The sequence below is a fragment of the Bidens hawaiensis genome, unplaced genomic scaffold (assembly GCF_021521415.1).
Source record: "Bidens hawaiensis isolate Kalapana, Puna unplaced genomic scaffold, B.hawaiensis_p1.1 tig00020528_1, whole genome shotgun sequence".
Taxonomy (NCBI): domain Eukaryota; kingdom Viridiplantae; phylum Streptophyta; class Magnoliopsida; order Asterales; family Asteraceae; genus Bidens; species Bidens hawaiensis.
Window position 1 is genome coordinate 1 of NW_027493141.1, and position 16,720 is coordinate 16,720.

Genomic DNA, 16,720 nt, shown 5'->3' on the forward strand with positions numbered 1-16,720 from the left:
AATCCTCAGCGAAAGTAAAAAGATTTTTCCACCGACTTTTTTTCTTTCGTGGTTTCAAAGTTGTGGTGGTTTATATTCGTGGTCAACAGTGTGTTCTGCAACGGCGCCACCACTGCCTATTACCATATTCTATTACTATCTTCAGGGTAGGATTATTCATCAATTTATGTTTTTTTTCATGTCATTAGTTTAATTTCCACTTTATATGCTTGTTGGAATTTGATTTGGATTTTGTTGTCAAACCTATTTGAATTTAATCGAAACATTAATTGAATTTGTTTCTGATTTGTACTTTGGTTATTCCGATGTCTACTCAAGTTCTTTTCCTTCAATTTATGGGCTACTCAAAAGTTAAGGTACCAATTTCATACATTATTTTTCTTATTGTTCTGTATAAGTTTTCATTAGAGTCCGCACTAAATTATAATGCTGATTCTTGTCATTCTTTTTGAACTAAACTTGAATTAGAGTGTATTTAGAAAATAGAAAAAAAAAATAGACCACCGTACTATCCTTGTTATCATCAGCGATAAGTTCTGCGACTAGGTCAGTTCATCTTCACACACACACTTGTTATTAAAAATGGTACGTATTAATTTGTTTATTTTGTTTTGTGAGCAGATTATGAACCTCCATCATATGCTTAGAAAATCATTTAAAAAGGCTAAACCTAATGTACTATGGAGTCATAAGGATAAACATGAACTTAGCAGGTTCTTACACTAACTTTGTTCACTATAATTCAAATACATAAGTAGCTAGATATGTATTAAAAAGTTTGATTTAAAACAAAGAAATTATTGGAAAATTGGTAGTTTGGGTTACTTTTGTTACATTTAATATGGTACTTCTATTACCAATCAAATTTTATCACAATTTTTTTAAGTGGCTTGTGCCTTAATCAAGTTCTTTTTTTGTTAGATCCAACACAAAATTTGCGCCCTTGGGTTTGGTATAAACATGGTTAGTGAACCTGTAAGATGTTAGTTTTTTTTAATATACTTTATAATGGAAACACAAAATTGTTACTATATGTATGATCTAAATCTATGAATAAACATCATTTAGAGGTTTTACACATAAATAAGTATTGGGAAACTTTTGACCTGGTTGATTCGCTAATATTTTTTATTTCATTCAATACAAGGCATATATTGATTACAATAACATCAACAGTAGAGTGTGTAATATGGCTATTAAACTTTGTGGTAATTAATATTTTTCCAAGTATGTATTAAAAGTCTTGTCTTTTGTTATTGTATCTATCATTAATATTATTATTTTATGCACTTTCTGTCAAGCGGTTGGGAACGATAGCTTATATAGGTGCATACTAGTTTGCAGCGTCATTTTTAGCTCAAACAAATCTATTGTTGGCAATATTATTAATGTAAATAAATCTTATATCATATTCTATTTTGAATATTTTGAACATGAATATTTGAGCATTTATAAGAAAATCAGCTTGTAATGATTTGAAGCACTATGATATTAGAAGGGAGTGTGAGGACAATCTATGCTATGCTTTTCAAACATGGAGAGTCTTCTTAGTAAGAAATCGGTTAAAGATGCTCTTGGAGTGGAGATATAGATTTTCTTTCATGCAACCCGGTTGTGTATCGAGCCATGATTATGGATTGATTGAGAAGTTATGAAGCTGGTATCCCACCTTCTAAAAGGTGGCATTAAGTTGCTTGTTTAAGATGGAGAATATGATCTTATATGCAACTGGCTCCATTAGTGTTCATTGTTCCGAGTTAAAATCATTGAATTTTTTATTTATGAGTTTAGGTAATCTAATATGGGTTCATGCAATGGAATGGAGTGGTCAAAAAGAATTTAGCGCATTTCCTGATGTTTCTTTGAAGTTGGTGGTTCTGAAGCTAGTTTGTTTAAAACCCATGGTCCACTCAGTTTCTAAAGGTAGGTTAAATATCAATTTTGAGTCAACATAATACTTTCAACTACCAAATTGGTAAATAACATGTTAAAGTTTTGTTACAGATTATGGTATCTAGACTACAAAGTTAAAAGCCACTTAAATTTTAAAAAAGGTTGTTAAAAGTGTACGGTAATTTGTGAGAAATATGGATTTAGAAGTAATAGCTTTTGACTTATAAGAGTCAATGTTGACATTAGATTATGTAACAAGTTCATGATGTTGGGCATATGGTTCCTATGGATCAACCTAAAGAAGCTCTATGCATGTTGAAGCCGTTGATGAGGGGGCATTTTTTGAAAGTGCAACGGAGCCCAAACCAATTGTTTTCCTCATGTGATGTCAGTAGCTAGATTGATGGTGTGTCTAGGTTCTAATCGCTTGTAAACTTTATGTGGTATTAACCAAATTTAAACAATAATAGTATCACTGTCTAGCATTGTTGTTGTTTTTTAATGTTCAGTTGAACCATACTTCAATTTATGTAAATTGTACTATTATTGTGGTTGATGTAATTATATGTGGTTGATGTAATTATGTTGGGTTGCTTCATTTGTTTCAAAATTGTTGAAAAGCTTCTAATAATGATTATGCATAGGATATGAGGTTTTCTATTTGAGGTTAAAAAATAATACCTACATTGGATCGCTTATAAGTAAAGAAGTAAATATTGCTTTCTCATATTATTAATTCTATTTAGTCTTTACGGTGTTAACGAGTGACAGTTTCTGCTCGATTTTCAGGACACTAAGACTACTGAGAGGGAAATAATTGTTGAGGTATTAGCTTAGAACTTCTAATTAAACTACTTAGCCTTAGGTAAACTTAAAGATGAAAAGACAAGGATAAGGCTTAACATTTGGAAGCCTAAACTTAAATACTTTGACCAATACTTAATGTGAAATGAGGTCAAGGGATCACCAACATATACAATTATTGCTCTATTGTTAATAATTTTACTGAGATCATTTGCTTCTAGTAGCTTCACGAGTGTTTTTTTCTTATTATTTTTATTTTGTATTATGTTTGAAAAGGTTAAAAATGGGTTAAACTATTGGCAATTCTGAAAACAATGTTTGTATTAGGTGCTAATTGTTTAGGGGTTATTAGAAACAATATGAAAAAAGAATTCGCAGTGGACAAAAAGCTTATACGGGCTAGATTAGTGAGAAGGGTACTTTTGGAATACTTCAAAAGTGAAACTACATACAATGGAAATTTTGGTATAAATAGATTTAGTTTCACATCAGGCGTATTTTAGAAAATTTGTGTATTATTGCCTTATTGGTAAACTTCATTTCAAGTCATTTAGGTATTGTTATTGTTGGACTTTTTGAAAGTCAAACCTACATTTAGGAGCAGTTAACGAGTCAACTTATTTGACTAAAATTTGCACCTGGTCATTAGGGTAAAACTATAAAACATGTGAAGTAACAGAATCTTTTAAAAAATACAAACAGTCGAATTAAACAGTTTTAGGTTAACTATTTCACGAAACAAATAAATATTATCATAGATTTTCCAATTTGATTTTAAAAATCGTTTGTTTCAGAAGTCGTAGAACGTTTGGGAAAAGTTATTTATATCTCATGCTCCAACCGAAGCATAAAAGGCATTGTTAATAAATATTTCCAAAAACACGATATATACCGTATATATGCACACCTTAATATTTTAGTACCCCCCTCCCACACACCACTAAAAACATCCAACAAACCATACGCACATGCAACAACGCACTCACACTAATAACCAATTACACACCAAACACTACAAACCAATACAAGGAGATAACTTGTGCAAACCCGTGGCAACGCGAGGACACTTTTGCTAGGATTAATAATGTTAGATTATCTAACGTTTATAACTCATTAAAATTAGGGTTATGCAACAACTCAGAACCGAACTGAAATGGAACCGAACGGGAACCATTAAATGCTAAATATAAGAACCCGAACCATACCATATTTTAACGCTTCCAGTCCGATTCAGAACCGAGTTAAACGGTTCTTGTGTAAACGGTTCTTGTTGAAATCGGTTTCAATTAAACATCTAAATATAAACTATTAAAAGGTGCAAGAAACAAGCTACAATCCAGAAATTAAAACACTATAATATCAACATATTATATTTTATTGGAGGGAATTGAGAATAGACAAGAATGACTCAAAAATACTACAGAAAACATTTATATCTTAAAACAGATTTAGGGCAGTGGAATATGATTGTCGTTGAGGGATTGTATAGAACTAGGAAAGTGAAAACGTGGAAGGTCGCTAGTACATGGAAGTTGGAAAGCCTATTAAATATATAGGATTTTGAATATAATTGTCAAAGTTTAAACCTAACCCGGTTCTAGCGGTTCATAATTGGAACCGTCAGTTTTAACTGGTACCGAACCGGGAACCGTTTTCACCTAAATTTAAGAACCGGAACCGTACCCGAAATACAATAATATGGTTCGGATCTTGCGGTTCGTTTTCGGTTCCCTGGTTCTGGCGGTTCGGAACCGCGAATTGCTCACCCCTAATTAAAATATATATGAAGTTTTATATATTTCTACTCGTGATAACACGGATTTAACATAATAATAATAATAATAATAATAATAATAATAATAAAATGAGGATGAGAAAGAAACTTGTTTCATAGAGTCCACAAGCCTCCTTCCTGTTGTCAGGCCTCACGGCCCCTATCACCTCCAAATTTATCATATGAAATGAAAAAAAATCAATTTGATATATTTTAATTTCCGGTTTTATATGCTGCTTGATTATACAATTGTTAATTGTAGAATATAAAATCAGGTAAATATTTGTCATACACAGAATGTTAAGGACACCAAATTTATCATGATCAATCAATTTCGAATTCTACAGATTATAAGGATAACTATATCATCAAAATTTAGGTAATATGGTTTTTTGGATAATCATGTTTTTGGGATAAACTAGAGTAGATGATCTCAAATGACATTATTAAAATTTTAAAATGTATTATATTTTATGAATGTGTGCTATAAAAGAGTTATAAGCATACCTATATGTTATCTTATCAAGAGTTACAAGCATACATGGACTAAAGATTTTGATTTGTGATAAATAATGTATACCAAGCAATACAATCACAAATGTAGTGTATATGGAATGTTTTGCTTATTTTTAACATATTTGTGTAATCTTAGTTATGTAATTTTAATGTAACTGTAACTGTATAAAATATATGATCATTTTGTTAACTATATTTCACTTAATGGTTAAAGTATAATATTTTCATCAATTACTCGTGTAATACACGGGCCTCAAACTAGTTATTAAATAAATGTGTAAATTTAAAATATACATGATTAGATCTAACGGAAAATTTTAACTGGGTCAGAGCCAAATGACTTAATGTGATAGAGTTTGTTAAACATAAAGTATATTTTTTTTATCATTTAGTTTGTTAAAAGACAACCATTAAAAAAGGGATTACTCTATAGAATAGTAACCAACTTTGAAAGTTGTTCCAATCAGGTCACTGATAAAAACTTTTGTTCCAATCAGGTCATTGAACTTTCATTTTTGTTCCAATCCTAGATATTTTACCTGGATACCATGTAATCTAGTTTTTTTTTTAATTTTTCAATGTTTTTACTTTGCATAATAACTTTTGAAGGTTACGAAAATTAGTAAAAATGCGAAATATAAATTTAAAATTCCGAAAATTTGAAAAAAGGTTTGGAAAATTGAAATAAATTGAAAAAATTGTAAAAAAATAAAAAAAATGTTCAAAATGGGTCGGAACGGGTTAGGATCAACAGATTCGGGTTAGAACGGGTCAAGGTCGGAACGGGTCAAAACGGGTTTCAAGTTAGTTTTTTTTTTTGACCAACGAATCAACGCGTTTTCAACACGTTACAGCTCGTTTTAACAACAAAAGCTCGTTTAAGCGATTATTGCAGTTCGTTTCAGCACTTAACAACACGTTTAAACAATTTTTCAGCTTGTTTCAGCACCTAACAGCTCGTTTAAGCGATTTTTCAGCTCGTTTTAGCATCTAATAGCTCGTTTAAGCGATTTTTCAACTCATTTCAGCATCTAACAGCTCGTTTAAGCAATTTTTCAGCTAGTTTCAGTATCTAACAGCTCGTTTAAGCAATTTTTCAGCTCGTTTCAGCACGTAACAGCTCGTTTAGGCAATTTTTCAGCTCGTTTCAGCACCTAACAGCTCGTTTAAGCAATTTTTCAGCTCGTTTAAGCGATTTTCAGCTCGTTTCAGCACCTAACAGCTCGTTTAAGCGATTTTTCAGTTCGTTTCAGCACCTAATAGCTCGTTTAAGCAATTTTTCAGCTCGTTTCAGCACGTAACAGCTCGTTTAAGCGTCAGCTCGTTTAAGCACCTAACAGCTCATTTAAGCGATTTTCAGCTCGTTTTAGCACCTAACAGCTCGTTTAAGCGATTTTTCAGCTCGTTTCAGCACCTAACAGCTCGTTTAAGCGATTTTCAGCTCGTTTCAGCATCTAACAGCTCGTTTAAACGATTTTTCAGCTCGTTTAAGCGATTTTCAGCTCGTTTCAGCACCTGACAGCTCGTTTAAGCTCGTTTCTCTTAAACGAGCTGTCAGGTGCTGAAACGAGCTGAAAATCGCTTAAACGAGCTGTTAGTGCTGAAGCGAGCTGAACAATCGCTTAAACGAGTTGTTAAGTGTTGAAACGAACTGAAAAAATCTCTTAAACGAGCTTTTGCTTTTAAAACGAGCTGTAACGTGTTGAAAACGCGCTGATTCGTTGGTAAAAAAAAAAGCTGACCCGAAACCCTTTTTTACCAGTTCCGATCTTGACCCGTTCTAACCCGAACATGTTGACCCTAACCCGTTCCGACTCGTTTTGAACATTTTTTTATTTTTTTTTTCAATTTTTGCAATTTATTGCAATTTTCCGAACTTTTTTTTGTAAATTTTTGAAAATTTAAAATTATATTTCGCATTTTTACTAATTTTCGCAACCTTTAAATGTTATTATGCAAAGTAAAAACATTGAAAAATTAAAAAAAACCTAGATTACCTGTTATCCAGGTAAAATATATAGGATTGGAATAAAAATAAAAGTTCAATGACTTGATTGGAACAAAAATTTTTATCAGTAATCTGATTGAAACAACTTTCAAATTGGTTACTATTTTATAGAGTAATCTTTTAACAAAAAGTGTTAATATAAACATTTTTGCTATTTTGTAAAAAAGGAAAATATATAAAAAAAAACTAGCAAACCAATAAAAATCACAAGAAAGAAACCAGTTTCACAGAATCCACAACCACCACTCTCCCTCCTGTTCTGTGAGGCCCCTAAAACCTTCAACCCGATCACTTTTCCTCGCTTAACGGCTGCTTCAACCGTATTTATCTATCTATCTATCTATCGATTCCACCCCTAATCCAACCAATTATGGTTCTTAAACGCCTTCTTCTTGAGGTATATCTCAATTATTATAAATAAATTTCACCTTTTTATTGCTTCAAATCATCCAATCTTTGTTATTACGGGTTACCCATTACCCGATTCGTCTTTGATTGGTTATTACTTTGTTGGTTGCGCTTAATTGTACGGAAACCCTAGCCTTATTCATCCCTTAGGGTTTTTACACAATTTATTTTCATTAAGTTTGCTAATTGCTTAATGGGTTACTTTGTTTTGTGCCTATACAGGTCTCGAAGCAACGGCCGAAGCTAGGCCTTGCGAAAAGCCTGTATGCTAGGTCTTATCTCACTTCCCAGAAGTTCAGATTTGATGCAGGTGTATAATATATTAATAATTTAATAAATGCTTTATGTTGGTTTATATTTGCATTTTTGTTGAGAGTTTTCTATTTGTAGCGAATAAGCTTCCGAACTATCAAAGAAGGTTTCAGTCCAGTTATGTGGGGAGTTTTGCGCAAAAGTTTCGTGACCGTGATGGAGATGGATCGACTAATGCGGCTTATCTTAGAGAGCTTTATCATAGGAATGATCCGGAAGTGGTTATTAGGCTTTTTGAAAGTCAACCTTCTTTGCATACTAATCCGGCTGCGCTTAAGGAGTATGTGAAGGCGTTGGTTAAGGTTGATAGATTGGATGAGAGTGAATTGCTCAGGACTTTGCAAAGAGGTGAGTTAATTATATTAATGCACCTAAAAGGCATGATTAGTATTATAAAGATATTTTAATGGTCATGTCTTGGTTTTTGAAATTTGAGAAGTGTTGATAATTATCTGAACTCAAAATACAAGTAGCTATGATAAGTGTTGACAGCAAGAGCTTAAAGCATTTTTTTTAAGATAACTCATTTCTTGAAAGTTTTAATGCTTAAGTTTACAATAAGGTAATGATTTGAATTAAAAGATTTGATCTTGATATAATTAAGTGCTATCAAAAGAATTTAACTGCAAGAGCTTAAGCAAGTCACGTATTTTAAGATACCTGTTTCTTGAAAATCTGAATAAATTGTTCTCCATATTAGTAATCTTTTGAGATTGAGTCAAGGACGTAGTTATACTTATCAGTGAGATTGAATTTAAAACAAGAATTTTAAGCAACACGCTTCAAGAAACTCATTTGTTGACAAATTATGTGTTTAAAGCCACAAATTAATGATGAATACAGCTTAAAACTTAAGATTTAAGCAAATAAAGCAATGAAATGCTGTACTTATATAGTTCAAAACTCACAAAATGTATATACATGGGTAGGGAGAATTTAGACACAAAACACACAATGGAAAAATGAACGTCTAACTCACAAAAACTAACATATGCTGAAATTTTGCATCTTTTTAGGACAACACTCTAGTTAGCAATTGTCCTTTTGGATGTGTTTATAGGTTCATACCTTAAAGATGAATGCTTTCTGTATGACTGTGTCTAAAATAATAAAGAACAGTTGTTAATTATAAAGGTTGTAACGTATCAATAGTGTTTGTTCTCTCAACATGAGGATGTAGCATCTCATTTTGTGATGTAAATTTACTGAAGGTCTATAATAATATTTTGTCTTAGCAGTGCGGTGTGTTTTAACCACTAGTATAAAACTTGTTTTAACGAGAGTCGAGTATTTAAGAAAGCTAAAAAAGTTTTCATTTTGGAGTTTTACTACAAGAGATTACCAGTAGAAGTGACAAGGATTTAGATTTGACATTCACCTGTATCAGTAGTAAAATAAAATAAATTGTTAATATGACACTTTGAAGGGGAACATGATACATGTGGGTAGATCAGCAAGTGGTTCGTTTCATTTCAATATTAAATATTGACGTTTTTGTTATCTAGTGTTTGTTATATGTAATATTAAGTGTCTATATAACAGTTTTAAGGGGAACCCTCTAAATGCTTGTTTCTCTTCCTCAAACATGAAAAAAATTTAAAAAATATTTAACACTAAGTTTATCTATATATTCTCTCTTGTTTTTTTTTTGAATATTAATCGTGAAACATTGCAAGTAGTGATAACTTTTTGCAAAAAAATGAACTTTTTCCAAAGGAGTTTATGTTGGTTAATTCAAAAAGTAGAAGTACCTTTTCTGAAATAAATTCTGAGCATGGAATTTTTATTGATATGACTGCTGTCTGATTATTAAAATTTCTGACATGACATCTTTATGTCATCATAATTTACAACTGAAATGTTAGTTTTTTGTACTTTGATCCAAATTGTGTGTATCCACTAATGGTTTTAGCTTTGCTTTACATCTTTTTTTTTTATATTACAATTCAGAATTTGTCTACAAGAAAAACAAGTTATTTCATCGTTCTGAAGTGTGTATGTAGTTACAAATTGAATTCAAGTCTTTTCAAAGTTTGTATGGAGTTACAAATTGAATTCAAGTCTTTTCAACAATTTTAACACGTATATGGTGGAAACTATGTTGATTGTTGAACAAATGTAAATATGGTCTACCACATTCACAGATTCATTTATCTTTAATCACCAAAATTTGCAGCGAAGAACTTTAATAGTTGAGGTCTATCTTATTACTTCATTTCTTGTATTTTTAAAAATCAATATATATTTTTTTTAATTTCAAACCTAAAGCTTCAGTATTTGAGTTCTATCTTAGTTCTCTATTATTTAATAATACTAATTATCCTTAATTAAACCTTAAATTACAGGAATGGCAAGCTCGGGTAACTCAACATTCGATGAGGAGAATATAGGTGCGCTTTCAGCTTTTAAAAATGTCGGGAAATCAACAAAAGAGGGTGTATTAGGAACTGCTGCTGCTCCCATACATATGGTGGCTACTGAAGGAGGTCATTTTAAAGAACAATTGTGGAGAACCGTTCGTGCTCTTGGCATGGGCTTTCTACTTATTTCTGGTGTAGGAGCCCTCATTGAGGATAGAGGAATCACCAAAGGTATTAATAAATTATAATATAGAGCTAATTACTTGAATCGTCCTTGTGATTTTCCTATATTGCAAGTCTGGTTCTTAAGTTTGAGAAATAAAATGTATGCTCCCCCAATATTTCTGAAGCGTGACATGGATGGTCTTTGGAGTGGCTGGGTGTTAGTTTTCTGACTAAAATACCCTTAATACTAAAAGACAAAAGAAAATTATTAATAATGAAATAATGATTATATCATGCATATCTAACTCTCCTCTCACTACTCCATCTTCTTTCTTTCTCTTTATCTCTCGAACCCGTTGATTTCTCCCGCCACCACCACTTTTTTTGGCCTCTACACTACCACTTTTAGCCGCTTGTTCTCTTCTGTCACCATCACCTTTTCTAGCAGGATAAGGTGGTGTTGGCCGGAGAAGCTAAACAACGGGACTGGTGGTTTGGTAGCAGGATAAGGTTGTAGTGGCTGTATGTAGAAGACCCATGTTTTTGAAGAGGGAGAGAGAAGGGAGGTGGGGGTGGGGCGGGTTAAATAAGCATATATTATAGTTATAATATATATTATGATTGGATATGTTATGTAATATCTATTATTTTATTAGGATTTGTTTGTCTTCTAATATTAAGGGAGTTTTGGTCATTTCACACCAAGTTAACTGGAAAAGCCAACGACCATCTGTTCCATCTATTCCAAGGACCATCTGTTTTTCTCTTTGAAAACATTGGGAGCATGCATGTAATTTTTCAAATTTAAGGACCAAGCTTGCATTATAGGCAAACCACAGGAATAATCTGAATTATTTACTCTAGTATATAAAAATAGTAGCAGCAATAACAAGATTACTACTGTTATTATTATTATCATTATTATTTTTATTGTCGTTATTACTATTGTAATGCAGTTACACTAATGACCTCAACCACATGTACTATTTGATATCTTGTTTCAATGCAGGCCTTGGTCTACATGATGAGGTGCAGCCTAGTATGGAATCTAACACAAAATTTAGTGACGTGAAGGGTGTAGATGAGGCAAAATCTGAGCTCGAAGAAATCGTTTACTATCTTCGCGACCCTAAGGTAGTAAAAATTCGAAAGAGTGAAGAGGTTTCACTTTCTTGTATAAGGACTATTAAAAACCGCCAACCAAACCTAAAAAGAGGTTGCTTGTCCAGCGTGCACCATTTTAGGTTCGGGAAATCTGGCGGTTCACATTCTGTGGTTCCTTTTGTGCTCGATGGTTTTATAAAACTGGTTAATCGTGCTGGACTAATTATATACATATAATTTGAAAAAGACAGTTTATATTAAAAAATAGTTTTTAACGTATTTAAGTCAGGAACTGTTAAACTTTATTTATTGCTTGTGTTTATTCTTACTGTTTATATAAGTTGAAGATTAAAAATTCCCACTAAATTTTCTTTCTTCCTGTTCTTCTAGTTTATTCTAACATATTATTAATTCTTTTGGGTGGGGCAGTTGATTAGTGCATACTATTGATTGTTAATTTGTATTTTTTAATCAATGCATTTATAATTTTTTTTTGTTTTTAATGAATTTTGAAGTTTACAGCTAACCTAACATGCAGTTTAACCACAAGTGACACATATGATGTTAGGTCCAAGTTTTCTAAAAAAACTGAGTTAACTAAATCCCAAACCATTAGTCCTGTAATTACTGAACGTTCCGTGAACCATTTGTGAAGTGTTCAGCGTGAAGTTCGTTTATTAAATAAACGAATGGACATGGACAAAGTTTTTTGTTCAGTTGGAATGAATAAACATGAACACGTTTCTCGTTCATTTATTTTCGTAAAAGTTCGTTCGTTTAAATTCGTTTACGTTAGTTTATTTTATTTTATGCTCATTTGTTCACATAGCAACTAAAAAAATTTAGGCCCATTACTATTTAGTCTAGTTTTATAAAATTGCATTACCATCAATTACAGTTTAGTCTAGTTATATCTTCTTAGGTCCAGTTTAATTACTTTTCACTCAGTTATGTTCGTTCATCTATAATTAGTTGTGTTCGTTTATACCATTAACAATGAACACAAACGGACACGAAAACACACATTTTTTTAACAAACGAAGAGGAACATGCCTCATTTGTGCTCATTTGGTTTGTTTACAAGCCTACACGCCTTACTTATATGTAGATGTATGTATGTATATATATACGTGTGTGCTGATATAGTTTTCACTTATTGAAGCGGTTCACTCGTCTTGGTGGAAAGCTACCAAAAGGTGTTTTACTTGTGGGCCCGCCTGGGACAGGGAAGACCATGTTAGCCCGGGCTATAGCAGGAGAAGCAGGTGTCCCATTTTTCTCATGCAGTGGCAGTGAATTTGAAGAAATGTTTGTCGGTGTCGGGGCCCGCAGGGTCAGAGATCTTTTTTCTGCTGCAAAGAAACGGTCCCCATGCATTATTTTTATAGACGAGATAGATGCCATTGGTGGAAGCCGTAACCCTAAAGACCAACAGTACATGAAGATGACTTTGAATCAGTTGCTTGTCGAGTTGGATGGGTTTAAACAAAACGAGGGCATTATTGTCATTGCTGCAACTAATTTCCCGCAGTCATTGGATAAGGCGCTGATCAGACCTGGTCGATTTGATCGACGCGTGGTGGTCCCCAATCCGGATGTTGAAGGCAGGAGGCAGATCATGGAATCTCACATGTCAAAGGTAGTTTATGGTGGATATCATCTATACCCTTAAAAACTTTAAATATCGTATGCACTCCTATAATATGACTATTTTACCCTTATATTTCTCAAACTTTAGAATGTACATGTTTAGTCAAATCGCAATTATAAAGTTTATTATACCATTAACATTTTTCTAAAGTTTTAGATTTACACCCTTATGTGGTTAAGTACTTTTTTATCTAGGTTTACGAATTATGTTATTTTTTTTTCAGAACGTCTAATATAAGTATGAAGGTTTAATTTATTTATATTTTAATAATTAAGAAACTTAATTTTTTCTAATTTAGTTTTTGGATACATGAGTTTAGAGGCGTATAGCTAACCTAAAATAAGAATATAATTAAACTTTATAAATCACGTTTACTTGATATAAAAATAAGTTCCAGTATCTCATAAATACATGTTAAATTCATAAAGCAAAAGAACAATAAAAAAAAATCATCTTTTGAGTAATTTACAATAGCAAGAAATAATCACACTTTATAGTTTAGTTACATTTGTATGTATGTGAATGGAATTTTTTCTAATCGCAGAGAGTTCATAAACTGTGATTTAAGCAACAATTAAATTTACCAAATTAAAATAGCATTAAGAAGTATTACATTTGAGAAGGGTAAAACAGGTATAAACTAAAGTACCTTAAAAAGGGGTTAGACATGACTAATATCTGCTAAATATTGTTGTTGAATTCTTTGCCAACAGATCTTAAAGGCAGATGACGTGGATTTGGCTGTGATCGCCCGAGGAACACCCGGATTTTCTGGTGCTGATCTGGCAAACCTGGTCAACGTTGCTGCTCTCAAGGCGGCCATGGACGGTGCTAAATCCGTAAGCATGAATGACCTAGAATATGCCAAAGACAAAATAATGATGGGCAGTGAACGCAAATCAGCTGTTATATCGGATGACGTTCGTAAGTTAACCGCATATCATGAAGGCGGTCACGCCCTTGTGGCTATTTACACCGATGGGGCCCACCCTGTACACAAAGCGACCATTGTGCCACGTGGCATGGCTCTCGGCATGGTGGCTCAACTGCCTGAAAAAGATGAAACGAGTGTTTCACGAAAAGAAATGCTGGCCCGCCTTGATGTTTGTATGGGGGGACGCGTTGCTGAAGAGTTAATATTTGGTGAAGATGAAGTTACTTCGGGTGCGTCTTCGGATCTTGAACAAGCCACTAATCTTGCACGCGCGATGGTCACAAAATATGGTATGAGTAAAGAGGTCGGTGTTGTGGCTCATGATTATGATGATAACGGAAAAAGCATGAGTACCGAGACTCGACTTTTGATTGAAAAAGAGGTTCGCGAATTGTTGGAACGCGCATATAATAACGCGAAGAATATTTTGACTACTTATAGCAACGAGCACCACGCTCTTGCAAATGCGTTGCTTGAGCACGAGACGTTGTCTGGAAAACAGATCAAGGAAATGCTTGCGAAGATGAAATCGGAGGCGAATCAGCAGGAGCGGCAACTTGGTCAAGTGAAGTCACAGTCTGCACCGAATGCAGCGGTGGCAGCAGCAGCGGCTGCCGCCAGTGCTGCTACGGCTGCAGCCAAGGCGAAAGGTATTGCTCCGGTGGGGTCTTAGTATTTGATGGTTTGTAATAATTTTGAACTAATGTGCATATTTTATGTAATGGTGCTTATACACTTGATCTTTATGGATGATGACACATAGGTTTGAGTAATCTTTGGACATAAAGAAAGTCAGATAATTTTAATTTAGCAAAAGTGTAGCATTTTTGCCTCCCTCTATTTGAATAATATTAATGTTTAATGCCATTTAGTATCCTTGTTTGAAAAGAGGATTTAACATAGCTTGCTTAGATACCTTATTTGAAGTCACTGTTTAATATCATGAAGAGTAGTCGTGGAATGTCTTATTTGAAGTCATTTATGCCTAGGGCTGTAAATGAACCGGGCGTTTGGATGTTCGTTCGGAGAAGTTCATTTATATTCGTTCGTATAATAAATGAACTTGACGTGAACAAAATAATTACGTTCGGTAAGTTTAACGGACGAACACGAACAGAGGCCGCATTCGTTCAATAGTGTTCGTAAATGTTCGGCAACGTCCATTCGTAGCCTCCAATAATGATTATTCTTTTTGAAATTAATATGTAGTCGTTTATTTTTGTTTGTTCATTAGAGTCGTTTATGTATGCTTGGTCATTAATGTTCGTTAGTTTCTGCTAGTGCTCGTTTGTCCATTAGAGTCCGTGTGTTTGTTTGTCAATTGGGGTTCGTTGATGTTTGTTAGCGTCCGTTTACAATATTAACGAACGAACATGGGCAAACTTAATTCCTTAATGGATGGACACGGACACAAATTTTCGTTCGGTAGAATGTTCGTGAACCCGTTTGTTTGTCCGACAAAAAGTTTAGTGGACGAACACGGAAAAGGTCTTGTCCGGTCCGTTTGCAACCCTATTTATGCCCTACTTGTTGGTGACATAACCATAATATGAGTTGAATGTATTTTTAAATAGACTCCCATATTCAAATTTAGTTATCTCAAAACTCAAATCAACAAAAGACATATGGTTGATATATGTAACGGATTGGCTGTCGTTTGCAATGTCTTAAAATGCTTTCCATGATCGAGTTGGCGACCATGACGTGCATTCCGAGGTGGGTTCAAGCAAAAAAAAGTGCCATGGTTGATGCTACGGTTGACCATGCATGCATCTATTATATTAACACTCATATTATGCCAACATTAAAAGTATCATAAGACCCATACGTTTTTCCAAAAATACCAAAGCTGGTTTAATAAAATGTCAAAGTCCCTGATCTTACGTGAGAAATATGAGTGATTTTCGATTTTCTTCTTTTTCTTGGTTAAATACCATTTTCTTTGTTACTGCAAAGCTGAGTTTTGACCTATTTAGAAGCAGACAAAATCCGGTCGTCCAATCGTGTCATGACACTTTTGTTTTGGAATCTATTAACACTCATATTATGTAAACATTTTTCATATTTTTCGTAACAATATTCAATGCGTTAGAGTACGCCAAAAATGGTCCATGCATTTTTACAAATAATTCACGTAGCAAATTACTTTTTAAAGGATTTACATTTGCAACAATCTAACTAAAATGTTACGTTTAAATAATGTTTTACTTATTAAAAACAGTTATGTGATCCAACGTTACATAGGCATGTAACTATGTAAGTCACTGTGGATAAATTGGATTTTAATAGCATAATAACACCTAACTATGTACATTCAATCTTCATAGCCATGTGACATAAGTATCCATTTCAAGTAATTTGGTACCACACGAGTATGCAAAAATTCACTAATAGGCGTGACTCAAATGCCACTTACCTAAGCCACTCAATATTACTACACACGACTATGTATTTCATATCAAACTTGGATCTAATATTAATGTACAAAACTAGTAATTACGACATATTTAGCTGAAGATACACACAATCAAGTGAATTAGGCATGTACCATATATAATTAATCAAGTTATGTTCTGAAATCATTATTTCTTAGTAACAGTTTAGCTTAGAATTCACCACGCTACTTTGTGTGAGACGTTCGACTAGCCTTTCTACCCTTCCAAACAAGTATTAAATTATACAAGTAAGTGGTTATGCATATTCATATACAATAATATAGTTCGATGCGTTAATCAACTCACATGTATATGTATGGTTAGGAAGCAAGAATCTAGGTATAATTATTTCTGAA

The 16,720-nt window shown here is 33.2% G+C and overlaps 1 protein-coding gene across 1 annotated transcript; it reads left to right on the forward strand.

Annotated features, from left to right (window-relative positions):
* The first annotated feature begins 7,206 nt into the window (after positions 1-7,206).
* Positions 7,207-14,745, forward strand: LOC143561068 (ATP-dependent zinc metalloprotease FTSH 4, mitochondrial-like). Its single transcript, XM_077049216.1, has 7 exons — positions 7,207-7,392; positions 7,626-7,713; positions 7,794-8,063; positions 10,061-10,306; positions 11,250-11,374; positions 12,507-12,983; positions 13,709-14,745. The coding sequence occupies exons 1-7, from the start codon at positions 7,366-7,368 to the stop codon at positions 14,600-14,602; spliced, it is 2,127 nt and encodes a 708-aa protein (XP_076905331.1). The 5' UTR covers positions 7,207-7,365; the 3' UTR covers positions 14,603-14,745.
* Positions 14,746-16,720: the final 1,975 nt, after the last annotated feature.

Bases quoted from the DNA above. Each gene is read 5' to 3' on its own strand.
- LOC143561068 (XM_077049216.1), top strand. From the start codon at position 7,366: ATGGTTCTTAAACGCCTTCTTCTTGAG. The intron at 7,393-7,625 runs GTATATCTCAAT...GTGCCTATACAG, and splicing joins TTAAACGCCTTCTTCTTGAG to GTCTCGAAGCAACGGCCGAA. The intron at 10,307-11,249 runs GTATTAATAAAT...GTTTCAATGCAG, and splicing joins GGATAGAGGAATCACCAAAG to GCCTTGGTCTACATGATGAG.